The sequence below is a fragment of the Pisolithus orientalis genome (assembly GCF_024613125.1).
Source record: "Pisolithus orientalis strain OTSU chromosome Unknown F5J12scaffold_6, whole genome shotgun sequence".
NCBI classification, from domain to species: Eukaryota; Fungi; Basidiomycota; class Agaricomycetes; order Boletales; family Pisolithaceae; genus Pisolithus; species Pisolithus orientalis.
In genome coordinates this window covers 863151-883501 of record NW_026260787.1, presented here as the reverse complement: position 1 = coordinate 883501, position 20351 = coordinate 863151, and the positions used below count along the sequence as shown (strand labels likewise).

Below are 20351 nucleotides of genomic sequence, written 5' to 3'. Positions count from 1 at the left end.
ATACCTGGGTACCCATTGAGTGTGGCCCACATGAAGTCATGTGCATGCATGCGCCCCCAAGGCCAAGCAAATGCTGGAAGACAGCCGACGGGTAGTCCACCTCAGTCAGTACCTAATGGAATTGGGCGGTTGAAGATGGAGCATGCGCTGCTCGCCCGATAATTACTAGAATAGTATGGCGCTGCATTCCTGGACGCACCCCCTCCTTGAGGTGGTCCAGGATGGAGTGGTCTCCAATGGTCCCATTGTCGTCCTGCGTCCGGCGTGACGAGAGGCTTCTTCAATTCGTGGTTTTTCTGCCGGGAAAATGGCAGCAAAAGCAATGTAACTCTGCTATCAGGAGTAGACAGTGCCGACTTATTGGTTGAGATATTCGTACAATCAAGTGGGTATCGAGTCATGTGCGCGAGTAATAGTGACCGAACGATTTCGATGATACATATTAGTACAAACGCGCGATAACCGACTCATTCATTCTCGTAGACTCGAAATATTTACTCGTCCATGACCCCACAATATCAACATATACCACAACCCCCGCACAGTGCAGGAGAGCCTTATAAAGGTTAGTCTCTACTACGTGCGCCACGTCAAAAGATAAGCATCAATCAAATATGAGGCAGGTCTTCGCGCCCGCATAGATCCCAGCCAGATTCCGTCTCCGGTAGATGCAATAGAAGCAGACAAGGAAGCATGGGAGTCACAAATGTACATGACACTTCCAGGAAACAACCCACCATTGTCTACAACGGACTTCGTTGCCTTCGATCAAGGTGAGCTTCCCGCACGCAGTGTTACGTGCGCTGCATTATATACTGTAATGGGTGGGCGCGACGTGTATTAAGACGTCCATCCGAGATTACATTGCAGCACGAGGAGCTTATCGTAATACTTCAGGTAATTCGAATCCAAAATACATGCGAGTCACGACTTGGAATGTCCCAAGTTCTGCACATTTAGCAAGAGAATGCGAAATTCCCCTCGCAGTGGTAGTACAACCGTTGGCAGATCTGGATCCACGAGAGGAACCTGTTCCTCTGGTCGATTGTGGCGAAAGTGGCCCTCCTCGTTGTGCTCAGTGTAGAGGGTATATCAACCCTTGGTGTGTTTGGACGGCCGGGGGTAGCAGGTGGAAGTGTAACCTTTGTGGACACGAAACTGAAGGTGCGTTACTGTTTCTCTTCTATTTTCACTGCCCAACCATTCATAATGTCAAAGTTTCTCCGGAATACTTCTGTAACATTGATGCCAACTTCATGCGGATGGACCATGCGAACCGACCCGAGTTGAACAAGGGCACGGTTGATTTTGTCGCCGATTCTGAAGACTACTGGGCTCCACCCCCGTTACCCAAGTTGATGCCTACATATTTCTCTACGGATCTTCCACCGACTACTGCTCGAAAACCTCAGCCGATGAACTACCTTTTTGCATTTGATATTTCTTTTGAAGCAGTTGAATCAGGACTACTCAAATCCGCTTGCGATACACTCTTGGATATTCTCTATGGAGGGGAGGCAATAGACGGAACGTCATTTGACCCTTGCTTTCCGCGAGGTTGTGGGATTGGCATTCTCACTTTCGACAGAACGTTGCACTTTTACAACCTGTCTGTAAGCGTTTCTCGCAGAAATTTCCCCAGCAGTTATGACAAGTCTATCAGCCAAGCCTCCCACAAGCTAGTGTGATCGTACTGGCGGATCTGGACGAGATTTTCGTGCCATTGCGTGATGGGATGTTCGTTGACCCCTGGGAATCAAGGTAAGTTCAGTCCTCCCGGGTATGGATTATGTGGTTGGCCTGACGAGCTGGGCTAGAACAGTGATCGAAGGGCTCTTGACCTCTTTGCCGGAACGCAACAGTATGACGTCACTAAGGGAGGCCAGCTTAGGCGCAGCGCTGATCGCAGGGCTTGCATCCTTAGTAAGTAAACCATGGTATTCAGAATTGATATTCCTAATTACTGGCAAGTAGGCCGGGATGGGGGGTCATGTCGTGGTATTCCAAAGCACCATGCCAACTGTTGGGCCTGGTGCACTGGATCCGTTGACTGACGAAACCGGGGTGTACAGTACAGAAAAGGAGACCACGTTGTTCCTTCCACGGGATCGTGTCTGGCGCGACGTCGCTGAGGAGTGTGCTGAGGAAGGCATTGGTATAAGCATGTTTTTGGGAATGAGCAAGACGATTGATATTGGTTCCATCGGTACGAGTTTACTGATCATTTATATGTACGTTTACCCTTTAACCGAGTTGTATGATGGGTACAGGGATCGCTTCCTCCGTGACCGGTGGAGAAATGTATTTTCACCCCAGGTTCAAGCCGTCCCGAGACCGGATTGTACTGGCATCTCAGCTCAGGAGGCTAGTCACACGAACGACAGTCTACAATTCCGTCATGCGCATCCGATGTTCTCATGGTAGATTCGTCACGTTCGTTTGGTTTGTATATCCCATTTACGCTGTGATGCTCTCCAGGCCTCCAAATATCTAAATATTACGGAAATTTCCATGAACGTTCGCTGACCGATCTTGAAGTAGGTGTATGGGACGCTGACAAAGCGTTCTCGGCATCGTTTGAGCATACACGAACACTGGACGAGCGCCAGTATGCCTACTTGCAGTGTGCCCTCCTGTATACGACAACTGACGGGAAACGACGTGTCCGGACGTGCAATCTAGCACTCCAGGTTGTGTCGCTTGCAGGGAGCGTGTTTCAATATGCAGATATGGATGCTACGGTGTGTCATCTTGCACGGCAGGGTAGGTGTGATTCTTTCTCTGTGTTCAAATGGTGATATTTCGATTGCGCCTTATGACTTTGTGTTAGCGATGACGAACCTATCATCTCGCCGTATGGCGCAGATACGAGAGGAACTGACGGAGAAGTGTTCATCGATATTGCTCGGATACAGGCGGAATTGTGCAGCTGGCACTGTTGCGTCACAGGTGCAACCAGTTACTTTATCCTCATTGCTCTCGTCTCCTGAAATATCATCCAGTTGATTATTCCTGAAGCATTCAGGTGCCTCCCGGTTTACTCTCTCGCCATAACCAAAACCAAGCCTCTTAAAGGTGGAGTGCATTCCCATCATTTTCACTTCTTCATCGGCGGCTCCCTCGCGCCGGTCCCGTAGAACTCACACGAGAACTCATCGTAGGTCGTACGGTTTCCGCGGATGTCCGTAATTACTATGCACGTAAGATCCTTTCCATGGGCGTTCGCAGTACGATGCAGCACCTCTATCCCCGCCTGCTCGCACTTCACGACCTCGAGGAAACTATTGCGTTACCAAATGATACGACGGGACGTATTGCGTTTCCGTCCCTTATGGGGAATAGTCACATGTATATGGAGGCGAGGGGGGTGTATCTTATCGGTGCGTACTGGCTAATTCTGAATGTGATTACGATGCTCGGTTATGTTGAGTTGGGTGGATGAATGTGGCAGGATTGATGAATGTGTAATGGTTGATGGATGCGTAATCGAACTGACGGAGTTGTGCAGACAACGAGGAGTACATGATTTTTTGGGTTGGCTCCGGGGTGTCACGGCAGGTACTTGATGAATTATTTGGCGTTCAGGACCTCCTTGCGTTGAACTCGAATATGGTACGTTCTGTCGTGCGGACCGGACTGTTCTCAGTTGATTGTCGTTGCGGATAAGACCTACCTCCCTGTTCTAAACACCCGCCTTTCCCAACAAGTCCACAACATTCTGTCGCATCGATTCAGTCAACGGGGATATGTCCCTCAGATGCTGCTTGCCAGGCAAAATATGGATGGCGTGGAGATCGAATTTAGTGACATGTTGGTTGAGGACCAGAACAATGGGGCTATGTCATATTTGGATTGTACGTCTTCTTCTTCTCTGGGTAGTTGCCGAGATGCATTCTTCTCCGTGGCTCTAGATCTCTGTCTCGTGCACAAGCAAATTAATACTGCAGTATGTTTCATCCCTTTTTCCTTTCGCGCTGTTATTGGGGTGCTTACGGTCATGGTTTACAGCTAACACAAGGAATTTCGATATCTGGGGGACCAAGTCTCCGTGGATCGCCGTGGTAGGGCCCGCTTACATACTGCTTTAATCTACACGCATATGCAGACCAGCAACTTACATGATCTGTGTTATTGATTTCTTGAAAGCATGTTAACGGATGCCAGAGGAAAAGGGACCGAAATGGCGGACATTGCGTTCGTGGGATAAGTCAGTTGTCGAAGAGGGAGAACTTGCTTCGACGAATAACTTCAACTGAGGTAGTGCTGTGAGAGCCTGTACGGCCGCCGAGGAACCTAGAGAGTTTGTCGTGCATGATATCACTTCTCAACATTTATAAGAAATCATCGCGTGCTTGGCTAACGAGGGGCATTGGGCTCGCAACACTACTTGGAAGTTGAACTTTGGAGCTGGACGGAGCAGTCGGATAGTATGCCATCCATGCATCCATGCACCGGTAGACAGTCGTGTTAGAGACAAGTAGAGTTTAATGGTTTGAACGAGATGAAAAGTCCAGCCGAATAGAATGCAGGATGCTGAGGGTAATGGGTCAGGGTGATCGCCTACATCCAAGGAAAGGTCACTAGTATTACAGTGCTTCCCAGTGTATGAACGTCTGAGCGGTGTTCTGCGTAGCCACCACCTTCGCCTTCTCGAGGGTCTCGATGCTCTGATGCACTTCGAAAACAAACCACTGTTACTTTTTTGGTAAACATGAACCGGAACGCTGCAGTATCTTCGAGGTCAACGACTTCATATCTCAGTTCTCTCTAGTTTCTCCCGTCTTCTTTTTTCCCTCATCTGAGGAAGATTAATGTTCTGTCGGCCGACTCCATGTTCTTCCCAAGCGTCGAGAGGGGGGACTTCATTACCGACTACTTATTAGATCGGCCTACTATTAGTGAGCTAATCAAAGATAATGTGTTTTCCCCCCAGTATGTAGACCGTCCAAACTTCTGGCCCGGCCGGTGAGAACGTGGTGCCTAGGCAACGAGAGGAAATCACGAGGTACTTCCACTGGAATACATTGACAGACGGGCCAAAAATTTGTCTGAACTCACCACGGCTGCCAGCGTTCTAAATTCAAATTTTACCAAGTTCGCCCGCAGCGTGGTGACTTTGCGACCCTGACCGAGGGAACTGTACTACCAATGCCGTTAAACTCGACTTCTTCATTATTGCGGAGACAAGTAACTTTCCGAAGCATGCCTCGCGAATGGCGAGGACGCGGCGGAGAGACGAGATCACGCAACATGCTCAAATACTTGCAGGTAGGGGAAAGCGTGATCCACCTACACGGCGAGTCGTCATGAGATGCTACCCAGAAGTACTGAATCGCAGCGACAGAGATGACACGGCCGGTATTTTTAGGGCCAAGTTCCTATTATTTTCCCGCACCAAGCACATGTGGAACACCCTAACCTCTACGCATCATATTCAGGGTAACGTACTGTCAATGTGACCACAGTACTTGGCAGTGTACTTGGCAGTCGTACGCCGACGAAATGGCCGCAGGATTTTGGCAAGGTGTTTTGCCACCAGCAATATAGTGATTGTGACAGTGGCCGACTGACCGACACGGTTATTTCTGCAGCCCAGGTTCGTTGACCTTCCCTGAAGACTATGTCCGCTCTCTGACGATGATCCGCACGGCCTAACGAAGGTATCCCCAAGCTTAGAGCAAATTCTTCGGCGGATCGGCAGGGGGTCTTGCGGCGCATAAATACATGGACCCTACCATTGGATCTCCCTGTTGACACCCTGGGCCATGTCCTCCGACTCCCATTGTGTTTCCGTCGGTGACAGCGCGGACGCCCTTACGCCGGGCCGTACGACCTCTGACTCTCCTGCTCTACCTGATGGTTCATCCTCGGTCAATGAAACCCATGGTTCCCCCAGCAGCCAACAACCTGCCGTCGCCGTCTCACCCACTAGATTTTTCCTAATTATGGTGTGCATTTGGTTGGGAAATTTCACAGCTTATTTCAACGAAACCACCGCTACCACTGCTATGCACACCATCGGTGCAGATTTCGGTGACTCCCAAAACCAGAACTGGATCGCGACTGCATATCTCCTTGGATTCACTGTCACACAGACCCTACTCGGACGGTTCAGCGATATCTTTGGTCGCTCTCAGGTTTTCAACGGCACAATGTTTATATTTGCTGTCGGTACTCTCTGGTGTGCATCTGCGCAGGTAACCATACTGCTCTCCTCTCGCATATCGGTTTTTTTATTACTCGATCTTGTAGTCCATGATCTCCCTGATTGGCGCCCGTGTCCTTCAAGGAATAGGCGCTGCGGGTCGGCAATCCGTGGCCGTTATCGTCATTCTCGATCTCACAACCTCAGACACGCGTGGCTTATGGCTTGGCTTCTTGAACATGTCGTCAGCAATCGGTCTGGCCATCGGGCCCGTCCTAGGCGCTATCTTCTCTGTAGACACCAATTGGAGATGGATCTTTTGGACGACACTGATACTCATTGGGATCACCATGCTGGTTGCCTTAACCGCCATGCGGTATCCTGTGCCCCACAGGAAGCAGAGCGTTGGTCTTCTTGGACAACTCAGGGAAGTTGATTACATTGGATGCATTCTCGCTGTCGCGATCTCAAGCATGATATGCGTCGCTATCGAGTTGGGAAATAAAATATTCCCATGGAATGTAAGTAATTTTGTTCATAATCACTGGGGGTGTTACGTACCAGTTGAACCAGTCCGCACCTATTATCGTCCTCTTCATTCTGGGCGGCCTTCTCATTCCCGTGTTCGCCTGTTACGAGCTCAAAGTGGCGAAGCAACCCGTCGTCGATATGCATTTATTCTCCATTCCAAATATCCCAGTCACTTGCCTCATCAATTTCCTCACTGGAGCTGGTTATTTTGGTGCCGTCTTCTTCCTTCCTCGCTACTTCATCGACGTCAAGGGTTCCAGCCTCGTCACCTCCGGGCTTCAAATGTTCGGACTCATCCTGACTCTTGGCGTGTCCTCCGTTGTTGGCGCGAACATCCTCTCTCAGACAGGCCAGGTCCGTCTCATTGGGGCTGTCGGTGGTGCACTTTATGCACTGGGGAGCGGACTCATGTTCATTGTCGGGCGCGACACGCCTGCATCGCAGACTATCGGTATTTCGGTCATAACCGGTGTGGCATCAGGGCTTCTTTACCAACCTTCTCTTGTAGTCGGACCTATGTCTGTTCAGCCGCACCAGGTTGCCGGCATCAGCGGGTTTCTGTCCTTCCTCCGCACTCTCGGAGGGACATTTGCGACCGCGCTTCTTACCGCGGTGTTTGAAACGGGTTTCACTACAGCTCTAGAGCGGAGGTGGCGTAGTGCCACAAAGTCTGATCGACCAAGGGCTGGGATTGGCGGATGACGCAGCTGCGGGGATGTGGCCCCAGTACGAGGACGAGATAATGAGTGCGCTTGTGAGGGCGTACCATTTTGGAACCATCCCTGCCGTCTGTTTTGGGGTCATATATGCCATCGCCGTCCTATTTTTGAAGAGGGTCGATTTCGTACCCGCATGGAAAAGGAAGCGCCTTCAAGTCGCCGCCGCTGCGGCGGGATGCATCGCCGCAGACCTTGAGAAAGCTGTAGCGGCAAAGGCATCATCCGTTTGATTGTGATACAGTCAGCTTTCGTGTCCCTCGGAGCCCGCCCTCGCATTTCTGCGAACCGAATCCGAGCCTGCCACGTTCGCACCGGAGTGTGCTCTCGTCATTCCCCTTTGTTCACGTTCGCTTTCCTGGCATCCACTTACATCCATAGTACCCATTTATTCTAACACGTTCTTGAAACCCTCCGTGTTTCGTATAACACGTACAGTACTCACACGCCTACGCTAGTTGTAGTTCGACGACCAGTTTGTTTCGTACATCACTTCGCATTTCTCTCCTCCACGATATACACCCAGGAGGGGAGATCCTCATGTAGCTCATTTTTTGTATACTATGGATAGATACTTGGCAGTAAAGCACAAGAGTTATCACTATCCCCATGGTTCAAGACACCCGCCAGCAATGTGAGGAGCGAGGTCGGATGAACGACGGGCAGGAAGTAGTGAATTGCAGTGCGTTGATCGCGCTAAATCTATCACAAAACCGATACGGGGCTTATTCACGCTTGTATCGAGGGTAGCTAGGTATACAATGGTATGACATCTCATTAAGGGCTCTTCCATATACTTGAACCTCAATTTCGGTGCCCGTATTCTTCGATAACCGACTTCGGTCGATTATACACCCCGAGTGGCACGTATGGCACGTGAAAACTGGCCACGTATACGTACGTGAGTTCATACGGGAATACTTCAGCCTAAGGAATAAATCACACTTACCCGAATGCCGCTGGTCCCCCTACAGCCATCCCCCGAAGTGTGCCCGTCCATTGCGGAGCAGCGGTGATGCCAATCACGACCACCCTAAGACCGTACTTGTACTCCTGTGTGCCGAGGGCAGAGCCATTTTGGGCGTCTAGGATGCATATGAGGTCCGGGACTACTGCTCTAATCTGGCGGTATGCATGGATGGATGCCACCAGTGTGAGTTACACCGACAGAGGTGGGCACACGCACACTTACGGTTTTCTGGCCGTCCTTGGATGTGTGTTCAGCGTAGAGGTTCTCGTTCTTGAACGGGACAACGAGACTGCCGGTGAACTTCTCGACCGCCTCGGATGAGTCGTCCTTTCCATAGGACAACGCAGTGATGACAACTTCTCCAATCGTATGGCCCTTGTGCAGCCTGTAGGGCGTGCGTGCTTTCAACTTCATCAGGCGAAATACATACGAAGAGCGTACGTACCGTCTCCGAACATCTGTGATCTTTCCACTGAAAAGCACCTTGGCAGACCTCGAACCCCCGACAGCGTCGACGATGATATGCCCGATCTGCCCGATGCTGGATCGCCTCCTAGCTAACGCAATAGCCCTGCCGATACGCCAGCTCAGGGAAACAGTGTTGGCAATCATCATCACTGGCAAGTCGTTGGCTTTGAGTGGTTTGGAGGCCAACCCAACGTGCGTCCTGAAGTACAGCGGGAGAGATCAGCAATTGAACCCGGGAAATATAGACCAGCGTGAATACCCCATCTCAACACAAGCGGCTCTGAGGGCAGCGTCGGCATCTGTGTCCCGTTTGGCCCTGGTCATAACCTATGTGGTACAGATCAAGATATTGTAAGCAGCAGTGGTCTCCAGCATATCGTTGACAAACCATAATATTCCCATCTCCACTGGAAATGACGCTGGGGAGGAAGTTCAAGCCCTTTCCGCTCTTGTCAAACACGTTCGGGGTTGTTTGGTGTAGCTAACGTATAATCAGTTCTACAACTCATCATGAACGTTGCAAAGCCGAAGGAAAAGGCTTGCCGTAGGGTAAGCACGACCCTGGAAGGTGTTATTCAGCAGGAACATTCGCGATAGAACGGAATAGGCCTACCATAAAGTCACCGTCAATAATGGGTATGTCATAGTTCTTGCTGGCAGCCATGATCAACTGTGTAATGGATAAGGTGGTCAGTAGAATGATATATCTAAATGCGAATGCGAACGAACATTGATCATGCCATTAGCACCCCCAATTTCTAGCGCGCAGAGCGCCTCCGGCTTGGTTATCTGCCTTCATGATAAGCCGGGGAAGTGGATCACGAATATTCGGGCACGTTACCCCAACGAGCTTCCACAGTTCCTCGCATGCCTCGTGATACCTGCCCATCCAAACGTTAACAATTCATCAATCCTGAAAATATATAAATGGAAGATGTGCGCACTCCTTTCCGAGTAGTCGCTCTGACGACACCTCAGGGCTGCCCATCCCACCACCCCAGCCTACCACGGCATCTGAGGGCATATATGCCAGATCCACGACACGGATGAGTGAACCCGTCCTAACCATCTCTCTCAGCTCGAGGAAGGTGTGCAGCGGGGAACCGCCACCTCCGCAACCGAGGACATAGCACCCGTCGGCAATCCACTCGAGATCTGTCTCAGATAAGAGCCATTGGTTGTCTTGCACGTTCGGAACATATGAACTGATGTCCAACTCATTTGGGGCTGCAAGTGGATGGTAGGGGGCATTTATGTGTTCCCCGTGGTCTGGAAGTTCTGTTCCCGGAGGCGAAGGACAAATAGTAGATCCGTCTTTGCCTTCACAGGCATCTAAGTGGCCTTGCGTAGAGGAGCTGTCCCACTCGCCAGCGGCCTTGACATAGAAGCGGCACCGACCGGAGGTGTATGCTATGGGGATGATCTCGCTTTCGATAATCGCGACGCGTTGCGGGTCAGCTCCTGCGAAGATAGCTCGTTCAATAGCCCTGGTTTCAACAATCTTTTTAACTTCGGACACCGAAATAGACGAGGTATCTTCAAACGAATCTACAATGCCGGAGATCTTTTTCATATCCAACCACGAATATGTTACTTATCACCGTATTTTTGGGATGGAAAGCAGACACGATTACTGACCTGCGCAATGGCTGCGCCCACCGCATTGGCGACATCATAATGGGGAAGTCGATGCACGCGACTCACACCCTCTAGCTCGTCGGGTGCCAAAATGGAACCTCCTCCAACTAGATAGATAGGTACGTCCGCTACGGAAGTTTTCATGACGTCCAGTATATTTTGAAGCATCACCTTGATGGCTTTTTGTGCTCCATCGATGATGGATGGATCAATGTTTGCCACAAGGGAGGAGTCTCCAATTGAGGCACGGCCCACGGCAACGGCAATGTCAGTGGCAGTCAGTGTCGACCCGTTGAAGACAAGGGCTTCAGATGAGATTCTGTGCCCCACGGAATCGGGTCCAACAGCTACATTTCCCGTGCAGGGACTTTGGCGAATGAGTGAGCCACCGCCTAACCCAATACTTAAATGCATACAACGCTAAGAGACCTTGTCATACTCTCTGTATTTGAGAATGCATACCTGGTGACATGGGGCATGGGCAGGTTTAGTAAAATTCCACAGAGTTCATGGTGGGCTGCCGCCTGACGAGGAAAGCCAGTGGACCTTTAAGGTACGTGAGAGAGTACCAGAATTCACTTAGCCAAAGACGAACAGGAGCATGCCAATATCAGTCTTGGAAAACAAGACGGTCGGTAAAAGCTCCCTTGGAAGGAGAGAACGATTTAACTTACCGTCGTACCTCCAATGTCGACAACTAACGCAGACTGCCTTGAGACACCTGATTCGAGATCGGCCAAGTATGCGGCTCCTCGCATGGAATTAGTTAGACCAGACGAACTGCCGAAGGGACATGCTATATTACAGTTAAAGGATAGGGTTTTACGCGGACTCACAATGTCCTAACGGGCATTTGGCTGGCTTGTGCGCAACTGAGCAGCATCCCGTCGTTGCTGGTGATGAAAACAGGACATTTGAGACTCAGAGAACGGGTAGCCCGCTGGAAGCCTGCGACAGTCATCTTAGCATATCTGAGTAGTGAGGCATTGAGAATGGCTGCATTTTCTCTCTCCAGGAGCCCAAGATGAGCAACATCTTTCGAACATACTACGTCGACATGGCTTAGCGCCGTGTGCACTATGGAGGCGACATGTTCTTCTTGCTTTATCGTAGAGTCAATCGGAGCAAAGACCGACGAGACCACGACCGCACTGATATCCTGGAAGCTTGCAATTAAAAGTGGCTGTGAGTATTCATTGTTTGCGACGTACGATCTTCGCAATCTCCTTGCAGGCAGCTTCGATTTCGCAAGAATTCACGGGAGATATTTCGCTGCCGTCAATCTGGAGGCCACCCGAAACAAGGAAGCAGGGGCCCTGTAGAACTGGAGCAATCTCGCATTTGTGGAGGAGAGACACTAGTGAAAGTTCACGTACGCGCCCTGAGGTCAAGGGGAAATCCGACAAACGGAGGGGTCCCGTGAGTGAAAGGACCACAAAGACGAATGACAGCTACACGGTCCAAACGTGCTGGATCTCTTTCGATCAGCGCATTGACGAAGTGCTGCCATGAGTGTTGCACACGGTCAGTAAAGCTGTGCGCTGCAGCAAACGGCCCGATCCTACTGTGGTACCGATGGAAAGAGCTTGAATGTCGGTCGCATTCGGTGCCTGGTCGAGTACGTCTTTGATGGCGCGCTGTATGCCTCGCGTAACGTCCGGCGTGGTCGGGTGCTTGGCGGACGCGATGATGCCCTGGGATATGTCTAGCAGGACTGCGTCTCTACATAATCGAAAGAGCTGTGGTAAAAGCAGGGCAGTTCACATACGTGTTGGTGCCTCCGACGTCGACTCCCAAGCGCAATTTGACGGCCATGTCGTCTGGATATGATGACGTCGCCGGCGAACCGAACAACCGCATAAGCGATGTGTGAAATGATTTCCATAAGGGGACAGCAGCCAACCGGACTCCCCATTCGCACGCACGCCACCTTCTGCCGTTTCTTCAGTGACTTGCAAAAATACCCGCCTTGTGGCAGGCATGACCAGCTCGTCCGATGGTCTTGCCGGTGTCCTAGAAAGCATGCCGGATTTCTCGCAGTTCGCCTTCTCTTCCACTGGCGAAAGAAAGTTCCAGCTCCAGCTCCTCCTCGACACCAAGGAAAAGCAGCTCCAGCAGGCAGGCGCTCTCGGGCAACGCGTCCTCGCCCAACAGATTGAACTCGAGGAGAAGATCAGACAGATTCAGGAGTTCGATGCAGAACGTGGAGATGACGAGGAACTAGACACAGAAGGCGAAGAGAACGCTACCGCGAACTGGCAGAGACTATCAAGGCCTGGGATATCGAAAACGCCAAACTTTCAAGTGCTTTCGGTGCAAAGGTGCGTCACTGTTAATCTCTGTCCGTTTCTGGCACACCCGTCGTCATTAAACAAGCTTGGGGCGGCCATGCTGTTGTTTCATCTCAACCCCGTGTTCATCACGCACGTCGACCTTAGGTGGCAACGCGGCCCACAGAAGTCACCCAACACGTCACCTGAGCGACCATTGGGTGATTACCCTTGGTTCTCTATCACATTCATACGTGGAATCCCCTGCGTTACAGTGCTTCGCGTGCTTATACATTCATCCATCCTTCTCTTTTCATCGTGCTGGGCTTGATGTACTGATGTACGCTTTCAGCGGCCTCCCGAAGATGATATTTCACAGTCACTCCCTATTAAAGATTTACAACGTGACGAACCAGAACGCTCGAAAACTCCGGCTTCATCAACGGCCCAGTCTCGACGTGCCAAGAATGCTGCGCATCGAGCAGACGATGTCGGTGAGCCTGCCTCGCATCCACACCTCATGCCACTTGTGACTGAGGTGCTCTTCGCAGAATTCGCATTCGAAATCGGCAGCGGCCTCCTTACCGAAGTCCGCAGATTGCAGAGTCTCCTTGGCGAAAGGGACAAGGCTATCCAGGACATGAAAGAAGAAAAGGATGACCTCGAGAAGACTGTTGAGTCTCTACGCACGGCGCTCCGTGCACAGGAACAGAGCTCAGGTGTGTTGCTCGTGATTTTGTATCTTATTTGCCTGACCTCGTGCCAGACAAGTTCAAGGAGGAAAATTGGAACCTCGAGGTTACTCTGCAGGAACTTCGTTCACAACTCTCCGACTCCCAGAGCACGGCTCAACGTCTTGAGTCCGAGCATAAACGACTCACTAAACTGCTCAACACCACTCGGGAATCAGCGGACCAACACAAAAACGAAGCTGAGCGCGTTAAGGCTACCTTCGACGAATTCAAAGCCAAGCACGAGACCGAATTTGCTCAAGCTCGCAAGTATGCCGCAGGTCTGCAGCGTGATAAATCTGATTTGCAGTCCACTCTTGACGCAATGAAGGTTGAGGTTGCTAAGGCGAATCGTCGGCTTGGCCCTAAGTTTGGATCTCCTCTCACTCCAGGTGCTGCGAGTGCAAAGGACTTCCTGACACCCGTCGCGCCCGAAGTAGACGATGTCTTTACCACTGGGGGTGCATCCACCAATCGGAGAAAACTGGACTCTTCTGCGGTCTTCCAACCAGAGAATTTTGAGGACATTGCAGATATCTCTCCTGACCCGTCACCGTCTCGCCCTTTCCAAGCTGCCAACCACCCTAGCAAGGAAATCGAAGATCTGCAACAACGTTTGCAACATGCTCAGCGACAGATTAAGAAACTCACAGGTTCCCTTCATCGTGAGAAGGAAATGCGCATAGACTATAAGCGCAAACTCGAGGCTTCCCCCGGCTATGTGCACGATGAGAACGAGCCCTCAGAAGATGCATTGTTCGACGATGATGATGATGCCGACGTTGCTTCAACAGAGAGTAAGCCAAAGCGCAAGGTCACACCTTTCCGTAGCGGCCGCACAAGGGGTCGCCGAGGCCGGGGAAGCGGGTTGTCCCACCGATTCGGAATGGCAGCCGGTACCCCTTCTTCAGACCATGGTGGAGAATCCGCGCTGTTGCTTTCACCTCCACCTCCCGTACCATCTGTTCCTGGCCGGTTCCAAGATGGCGCGGATGATCTTGACCTTGAGCTTTCGGAAAGCGAAGGAGACGAACGTCAACCTGATTCTATTCAAAGTTCACCTTCTCCACTCGCCGTTCCTTCAAACCGCACAAGCATTGACGGCATGGATCCATTTTATGCCAATGTCCTCCGCAGGTCTGCATCTTATAGCTCACTACTTTCCAGCTCTAGTCCACTCCGTCAGTCCGTTCTTTCTCGCTCCGCACGTGGAGGTGCTCCTCAACGTCGCTCGCGAGGCGGTGCTGCTTTCCAAGAGGCTCGCCCGTTGTCGCTTGTCGGGCAACCGGAGTCTCTATCGGCTGCCCTTGCTTTGGAAATGAGTAGCGGCGTGCCCTCCGTCTTGGAGGATGATTTATTGGTTTCGGAGAAAGAAGTCTCGGAAATTGCATGCCAGACCTGATTTCGATGATGTCACGCTTCCCGTTCCATCAGTTGCCCCGGCGCCGGAGACCAGTGAAGCGGGCGTCCAGTCTGTGATTAGAACCTCGGAGATGTCCTGTCAGACCGATCAGGTTGAAGGTCCCGTTGTCGAACGCATGGAGACGGCGACTCAGCATGGTGTGGTTGAAATGAAGATTGACGTGTCTCCTGTTGCCCTTCAAACGAATCAAGCCCAAGTCCAAACATCTCCCACACCAATGGGTGCCTTCTCCCGTGCATTCTCTCCTTCCTCACGCCGCATGACCCTTACCCAAGCGGACTTCTCTAGTCTTTCTACTGGCAATGAGAGCGGCGACACTACCATTCGGAACACTCGTGTGCCTGGCGCGCTCTCGATCACAGATGAAGCAACCGAGAGTGAGGATGAGTTCGATGACGGCGCCACGGAAACGGGCATGGAAACCGAGACAGACGCGGAAGACTACCACGATGCGCGCATGAGTATTGGCATGACAACCCCTTGGGAGTCGAGAGAGGACTTCCATTCGATGTTGACGATGTCAGACAATGACTATTCGGAGAGTGAAGATGATGAAAGCATCAAGGCCTCACGCCTACCAAGCCGCGTGGCTTCTGTCGAGTCATTTATGGAGTCACACGAGCTCCCGCCTCTCGTCGAGTACGAGGACAAAGGCATTGAAGCGAGCTTTGAAGATGTTAGGGTCGTGGAGGTGGAGGTCGTTAAGCTAGTGGAAGTCGTTAAGGAAGTTGTCAAGGAGGTGCCGAAAGAGGTGATTAAGGAAGTCGAGGTCATCAAGTACATCGAGCAACCGAAACCTGAAGTCAACGAGATGTGCATCCAGACGGATGAACCAGTACCTATCACTCCTCCAGTCTCCCCCATTCCCGTTCCCGCAGTAACACCTTCCGGAAAGCAAGATACGTCTGCATCGTCCGCCACACCTACTGCTCATCCCGCACTCACATCGCCTGGATCCCCGCTGGGACTGTATAGAGTAGGTTCTACGGGAGCTCAGTCATTCCAGTTTGTCCCCACCAATTCCCCACCTCCCTCTTCACCGGCGCCCATGCGAGAACCCACTGCACCTCTTGGTATTATTCGTCCACTTACCTCCAACTCCGATCGACGCCAGTCCATCGAATCCGCTATGGAGACCTTTACTGATGACGGATCGCACCGCCCACGTACGACGTCCGCTGTGCCCTCTCTCGTGGACAAGACGCGACCACCAATGGTGGTTCTGCCTCCACCTCCACGTCAGCCACCTCCACCGAACAGTATGCCCCCGCCTTCATTCATTCCCGAGAGAAGAATGCCAACGACTTCGTCTGCTTCCGATGTGCCACCGCCCCGTCCATCGTCTCCTCCCCCGCCAGAGCTTATCCAGCGCGCAACAACGCCTATCGGTGCCATGCTTTCTGTTAACAGGGGAAGTTACGGTCCGAGACAACACGGGTCAAGTATGCCTCCGCCGTCGAACCTTCGCCAGCCACCATCTACGAGCAGTTTCCGATCTGCGGCGAATGCGGCCGCACACGCTCAAAATTCTCAAATGTCATCCGGCTTGCCTTCGTGGACGGTGCGGGAGAACGAACGCAGGGAACTATCCAATACATCCCTTACCTCAGATCGCAGCGCCCTGTCTCCGCGGTCTTCGATGTCATCCGATCACAACGTCTTTGTGAACCGCCGCTCGACGATCAACCCAGCCGAAAAGCCAGCCGAGTCAATGCGCAATGGTGCAACAGACCCTGTTGTCATTCATGCCATCACGCAGACCATGATCGGGGAGTTTCTTTACAAATATACCCGCCGTACGCTCGGCAAAGGACACGGGGAGAAGCGACACAAACGCTTCTTCTGGGTGCACCCATATACTAAGCACCTTTACTGGAGTTCAGCAGACCCCGGATCGCAGAATGTGTCGGAATCCAGTTCCAAGAGTGGTGAGTTGATATGCAGAAAGCAGCTTTCGTTCGCGCCGATTATTTTGCTGTCTAGCGTACATTGAAGGCATCCGCGCAGTTTTGGATCCCAACCCCATGCCACCTGGGTTATACCAGTATAGCATCGTTATCTCGACGTCCCAACGAGAGATGAAGCTCACGGCACCCACCAAAGAACGGCATGAGATCTGGCTCAACGTGAGTCTGATGGCCAGGGCTTGTAGAAATCGACTGACTGACTGCTTCTCAGGCTCTTAAATATCTGCTATCCCGACCGAACCCGAATCCAGGAGCTTCGCTGGCTGATCCCGTGGGCCTGAATAGTCCCATGTCGCACGCCGCGGAGCTTACCGATGATGACCATCGTCAAATAGCCGATTCAAGTCCTCACAGCCAACGGAGTGGGAGGAGCAGTCACAACGGTGGCGCGTTCAACACAACTCCCAAGGGAAAGCGGAGTCGCTCACAGCTTTCTGTTAGAGGATCGGTTGGCAAACGTTCGGGTACACCTGCTGCGGAGTACTTGCGTTGGGCACTTCCTGAAAGCCCGTACAGCCCTACGCGGTCATTCGAACAAGTAGTGGGAAACAACCAAAATGACGCAGACCTTGATTTTGAGTTGCATGCAGATTCCAAGTCCGACGGCGGGTTCGAAGGTTTAGAGAACGTACGCGCGTGCTGCGACGGACGGCATACCGTGGGTCACTCGGGACATGCACATCCCCATCACCATCACCTCGCTCACCTCCATAACGGGGAACATTTGGAAGTGAATGCACCTGCGCGACCCGCCTCTCCAGCCTGGTCCCTCCGATCACGAACAGGAAGTGCTCACTCGCACGAGACAGGTGGCTTCTTCTCTTGGGGTCGCGGCGATGACGGTAAACTTCGTTTCGGCTCACGAAGATCCACCAGGACTGTACCTAATGTCACAACGGATCGGTAGTTGACCCATCTAACCGATATACACATATACACAGTCACCTCCTTCGCTTTTTTTTTTTTTTTACTTGTATCCCATCGGCTTTTTGGGGTTTTCATATACTACAATCTCGCGCTCTTTTTCAGACATCTTACGCTCCTTGATAATCTATGGACTCGTCGATTTTTTCATAAATTCGTCTTTATTTACATACCTTCGTGGTACTTCTGTCATAGTATGAATCTTTTTTTTTACCATTCGCAAGGTGCCAATACCACTCCTTCCATACCCGTGAGCCTCCTCGATTCCGGGAACTTTGGATCGCAAAGAGCAGTGGCACCCCAAATCGCCGCTAACAAGACAGCATATGCATGTCCGAGGCGTGGAAGGTCATTAAAATTCCCAGTCAAACCAGATAAACCACGCATACAAACATGATCTTCCAGTATGCTACAAACATGCTGGTCAACGGACGCGATATAAGTTGTCTATGTGTTCTCAGGATAGTGTTCGATAGTCTCGCTCTATGCTCGCAGTCAGCCTTGCAAGGCTCCGGTGTTAGGGTCTGCAGCCAACTCCCTCCGGACCCGCGCTAACATCCACTCTCGGGCACTATTGTCCCACATCAACACAGGGACCTTCGTTTGTCCAGAACCAGAGTTGGTCACTTCAATTCTCCATTGTCTGTACTCCCCGAACGCCCCGGGCTCCAACACCCTGATGGTCGGTATCTGCATTCTCCGTGGATCAAATTCCTCGTTCAGACGGCAGAGTTCGCCGTGAAGCTTCATGGGAGCTTTGGTGGCCTCGGGATCTTTGGAATTGGTGATAGTAAGAATCATCATGAGCTAACTGGGAGATATCAATCACGTACGAAGTTCGCCATGAACTTCGACAAGATATGCAAGGGTGGGAATCCCGCTATGGCTATCGATGATGGCAGTGAATTCGACTATCGGAGCAAGGGTATCTTGCACCGCTAAGATAGCAGCGGTGATATGCTGTTCGGTTAGCGCACCACCTGCCATCCACGTAATAACACTACGCATTTCCTTTAGTCAAAAAAACGCAGTGGGTCATCAGAATACTTGCTTTCGTCGCCCGAAGTAGCGAATGATAGGTGAGCCATCGGTCGGATCAAAGCCTGCAATTTCGACGATATCCCCAAGACGGTAGCGCCACAGTCCGTCACGAGTGGTGCACACGATCTCGTAATGTTTCCCGATCTCAACTAGCCACTTTCCTTTGGATCAAATCGGACCGGGTAAAAGAAAAGCGGCCAAGCTTACAGGGGGTACGATACTAGACACATTGTCCTCCTTGACCACGTCAAGGTATTCGATGAGGTCTTGTGATGACACTTTGAAAAGGTTCAAACCTGAAGGGTCGTAGACTGAAGCAACGTGGGCTTCGGAAGTGAGAAACCCGAGACTACGCAGCTGCACGTCGGGGCCCAAGTAGAATCGCAACTAATGCAAAGCTGGGAGTGACGGTGTCGGTCTATGGAATGAAGCTGACCTTCGGAACCGCGACGGAGAAAACACCACTACCAATGGAAAGAGTGCTCTTGAGCATCGGCCAAATTTTCACTAGCCAGCCTGCTTGATCCGCTGCTTTACCGACTGCACGAAGCTGAGCAGCGCGCTCCGGGCGTGGAGGAAAATGGGGCTGAATAGAGTATCCAGCTCAGCTCACTACGATTGCCAAGTGGTAAGGAAATGTTTACTTGAAGGTATTCGCGGACTTCTTTGATCTCATCCCAGGGGGGAAGTTCACCTGTCTCAATGGAAGCAATCAGAGTTTCCCACTCTTCTTCCATATACCGTATCATATCAACTGCGGACGTAGTAAAGATTATAAATATCATCTCGACCTTGCCATCTGCGAGTGCAAAGAGTGTGTGCGTGAGCAAGAATGCGCGATAGTCGCGGATGAAGCCGACGGCGATCGGAGAAGTGGACCACTCCCCTGGTAAGCGACAATTTTACTATAAAATGGAAACATTTAAGCGTAGAGTGGCGAGGCGTACCCGCCAACTTGATATTCGAGTGATCGTTTTCCACTTCCAAACCATGCAGCATACGAACCCCTCCAGATGACCCCAAACCGGCGGGGACTGTTTTAATGATGTCTCCATTGCGATCTTGGATTTTCACCAACTGACGATAGTGGAGGGAAAAGGTCCAGAAGATCTCCCCACTGTCACCAAGGTTACGGCGCATCGAGTCTTGGTGTTGGTACTTGCAGAAAAACTTTGGCTTTGGACTTGAGGTCGAACTTGTGACCGCTATGTGATGAGGCAAACCGGGCGAGAACATATCTCGAACATCGTCCTCCTGACAAGTTTCCGTTAGGAATTTAGCCACGAAGGGTTCGTAAGAGTTGTAGTTCGTGAACGGGATTGTGGTGCGAAAGGCTTCCAGGAGGATATCATCCGAAATGGCGTCGTAATCCTCCCTCCCAAAGTCGCGTATCGCACTATGAAATGCCGCAAAAACGGGAGACTCAGGAAAAATAGCTGAGTGTGTTTGTTCTTCTTGATGAGAGCTACCAATGTAGCCTCTAGCGCGATTCTTGAGTGCACTGACAAGATCGGGGACAAGACATGG

The 20351-nt window shown here is 51.4% G+C and overlaps 5 protein-coding genes across 5 annotated transcripts; 3 read left to right on the top strand and 2 right to left on the bottom strand.

The window, feature by feature from the left end:
- Window positions 1-504: 504 nt before the first annotated feature.
- On the top strand, window positions 505-4295 carry F5J12DRAFT_968057 (uncharacterized protein; the record flags this gene model as incomplete). Its single annotated transcript, XM_051750032.1, has 16 exons — window positions 505-565; window positions 624-773; window positions 898-1164; window positions 1219-1613; window positions 1664-1761; window positions 1818-1923; window positions 1975-2206; window positions 2271-2420; window positions 2479-2763; window positions 2831-2949; window positions 3003-3075; window positions 3162-3380; window positions 3509-3612; window positions 3668-3854; window positions 3912-3946; window positions 4009-4295. 16 exons carry the CDS (start codon window positions 505-507, stop codon window positions 4063-4065), a joined length of 2538 nt encoding a protein of 845 aa, XP_051602701.1. The 3' UTR covers window positions 4066-4295.
- Window positions 4296-5945: 1650 nt separating this feature from the next.
- On the top strand, window positions 5946-8047 carry F5J12DRAFT_904240 (major facilitator superfamily domain-containing protein; the record flags this gene model as incomplete). The annotated part of the gene is given in 5 exon segments (XM_051748500.1): window positions 5946-6197; window positions 6253-6666; window positions 6719-7326; window positions 7346-7550; window positions 7964-8047. The coding sequence occupies 5 exon segments, from the start codon at window positions 5946-5948 to the stop codon at window positions 8045-8047; spliced, it is 1563 nt and encodes a 520-aa protein (XP_051602700.1).
- A 27-nt stretch (window positions 8048-8074) lies between these two features.
- F5J12DRAFT_813763 (hydantoinase) lies at window positions 8075-12303 on the bottom strand. Its single transcript, XM_051744961.1, has 20 exons — window positions 12237-12303; window positions 12034-12190; window positions 11845-11971; window positions 11680-11792; window positions 11305-11627; window positions 11143-11248; window positions 11064-11083; window positions 10931-11014; window positions 10469-10871; window positions 9775-10394; window positions 9672-9711; window positions 9560-9619; window positions 9444-9500; window positions 9374-9391; window positions 9219-9311; window positions 9090-9157; window positions 8808-9029; window positions 8585-8747; window positions 8342-8514; window positions 8075-8275 (listed from the first exon to the last, which is right to left on the bottom strand). The coding sequence occupies exons 1-20, from the start codon at window positions 12281-12283 to the stop codon at window positions 8197-8199; spliced, it is 2973 nt and encodes a 990-aa protein (XP_051602699.1). The 5' UTR covers window positions 12284-12303; the 3' UTR covers window positions 8075-8196.
- A 145-nt stretch (window positions 12304-12448) lies between these two features.
- Window positions 12449-18108, top strand: F5J12DRAFT_968007 (uncharacterized protein; the record flags this gene model as incomplete). The annotated part of the gene is made up of 8 exons (XM_051750031.1): window positions 12449-12789; window positions 12907-13012; window positions 13091-13232; window positions 13290-13457; window positions 13505-14791; window positions 14904-16820; window positions 16876-17018; window positions 17071-18108. 8 exons carry the CDS (start codon window positions 12449-12451, stop codon window positions 17764-17766), a joined length of 4800 nt encoding a protein of 1599 aa, XP_051602698.1. The 3' UTR covers window positions 17767-18108.
- Window positions 18109-18278: 170 nt separating this feature from the next.
- F5J12DRAFT_716344 (GH3 auxin-responsive promoter) lies at window positions 18279-20345 on the bottom strand (the record flags this gene model as incomplete). The annotated part of the gene is made up of 7 exons (XM_051741003.1): window positions 18279-18556; window positions 18617-18794; window positions 18831-18980; window positions 19032-19211; window positions 19261-19410; window positions 19469-19710; window positions 19772-20345. Coding segments are annotated over 7 exons (1752 nt in total), but the record flags the coding sequence as incomplete, so codon positions are not given.
- Between the last annotated feature and the right edge of the window lie 6 nt (window positions 20346-20351).

Coding starts and splice junctions, on each gene's coding strand:
- F5J12DRAFT_813763 (XM_051744961.1), bottom strand. CDS start 12,283: ATGGCCGTCAAATTGCGCTTGGGAGTCGACGTCGGAGGCACCAACAC. Junction 11,628..11,679: donor GCAAGGAGATTGCGAAGATC/GTACGTCGCAAA, acceptor GCAAGCTTCCAG/GATATCAGTGCGGTCGTGGT. Junction 10,395..10,468: donor TGGGCGCAGCCATTGCGCAG/GTCAGTAATCGT, acceptor GATATGAAAAAG/ATCTCCGGCATTGTAGATTC.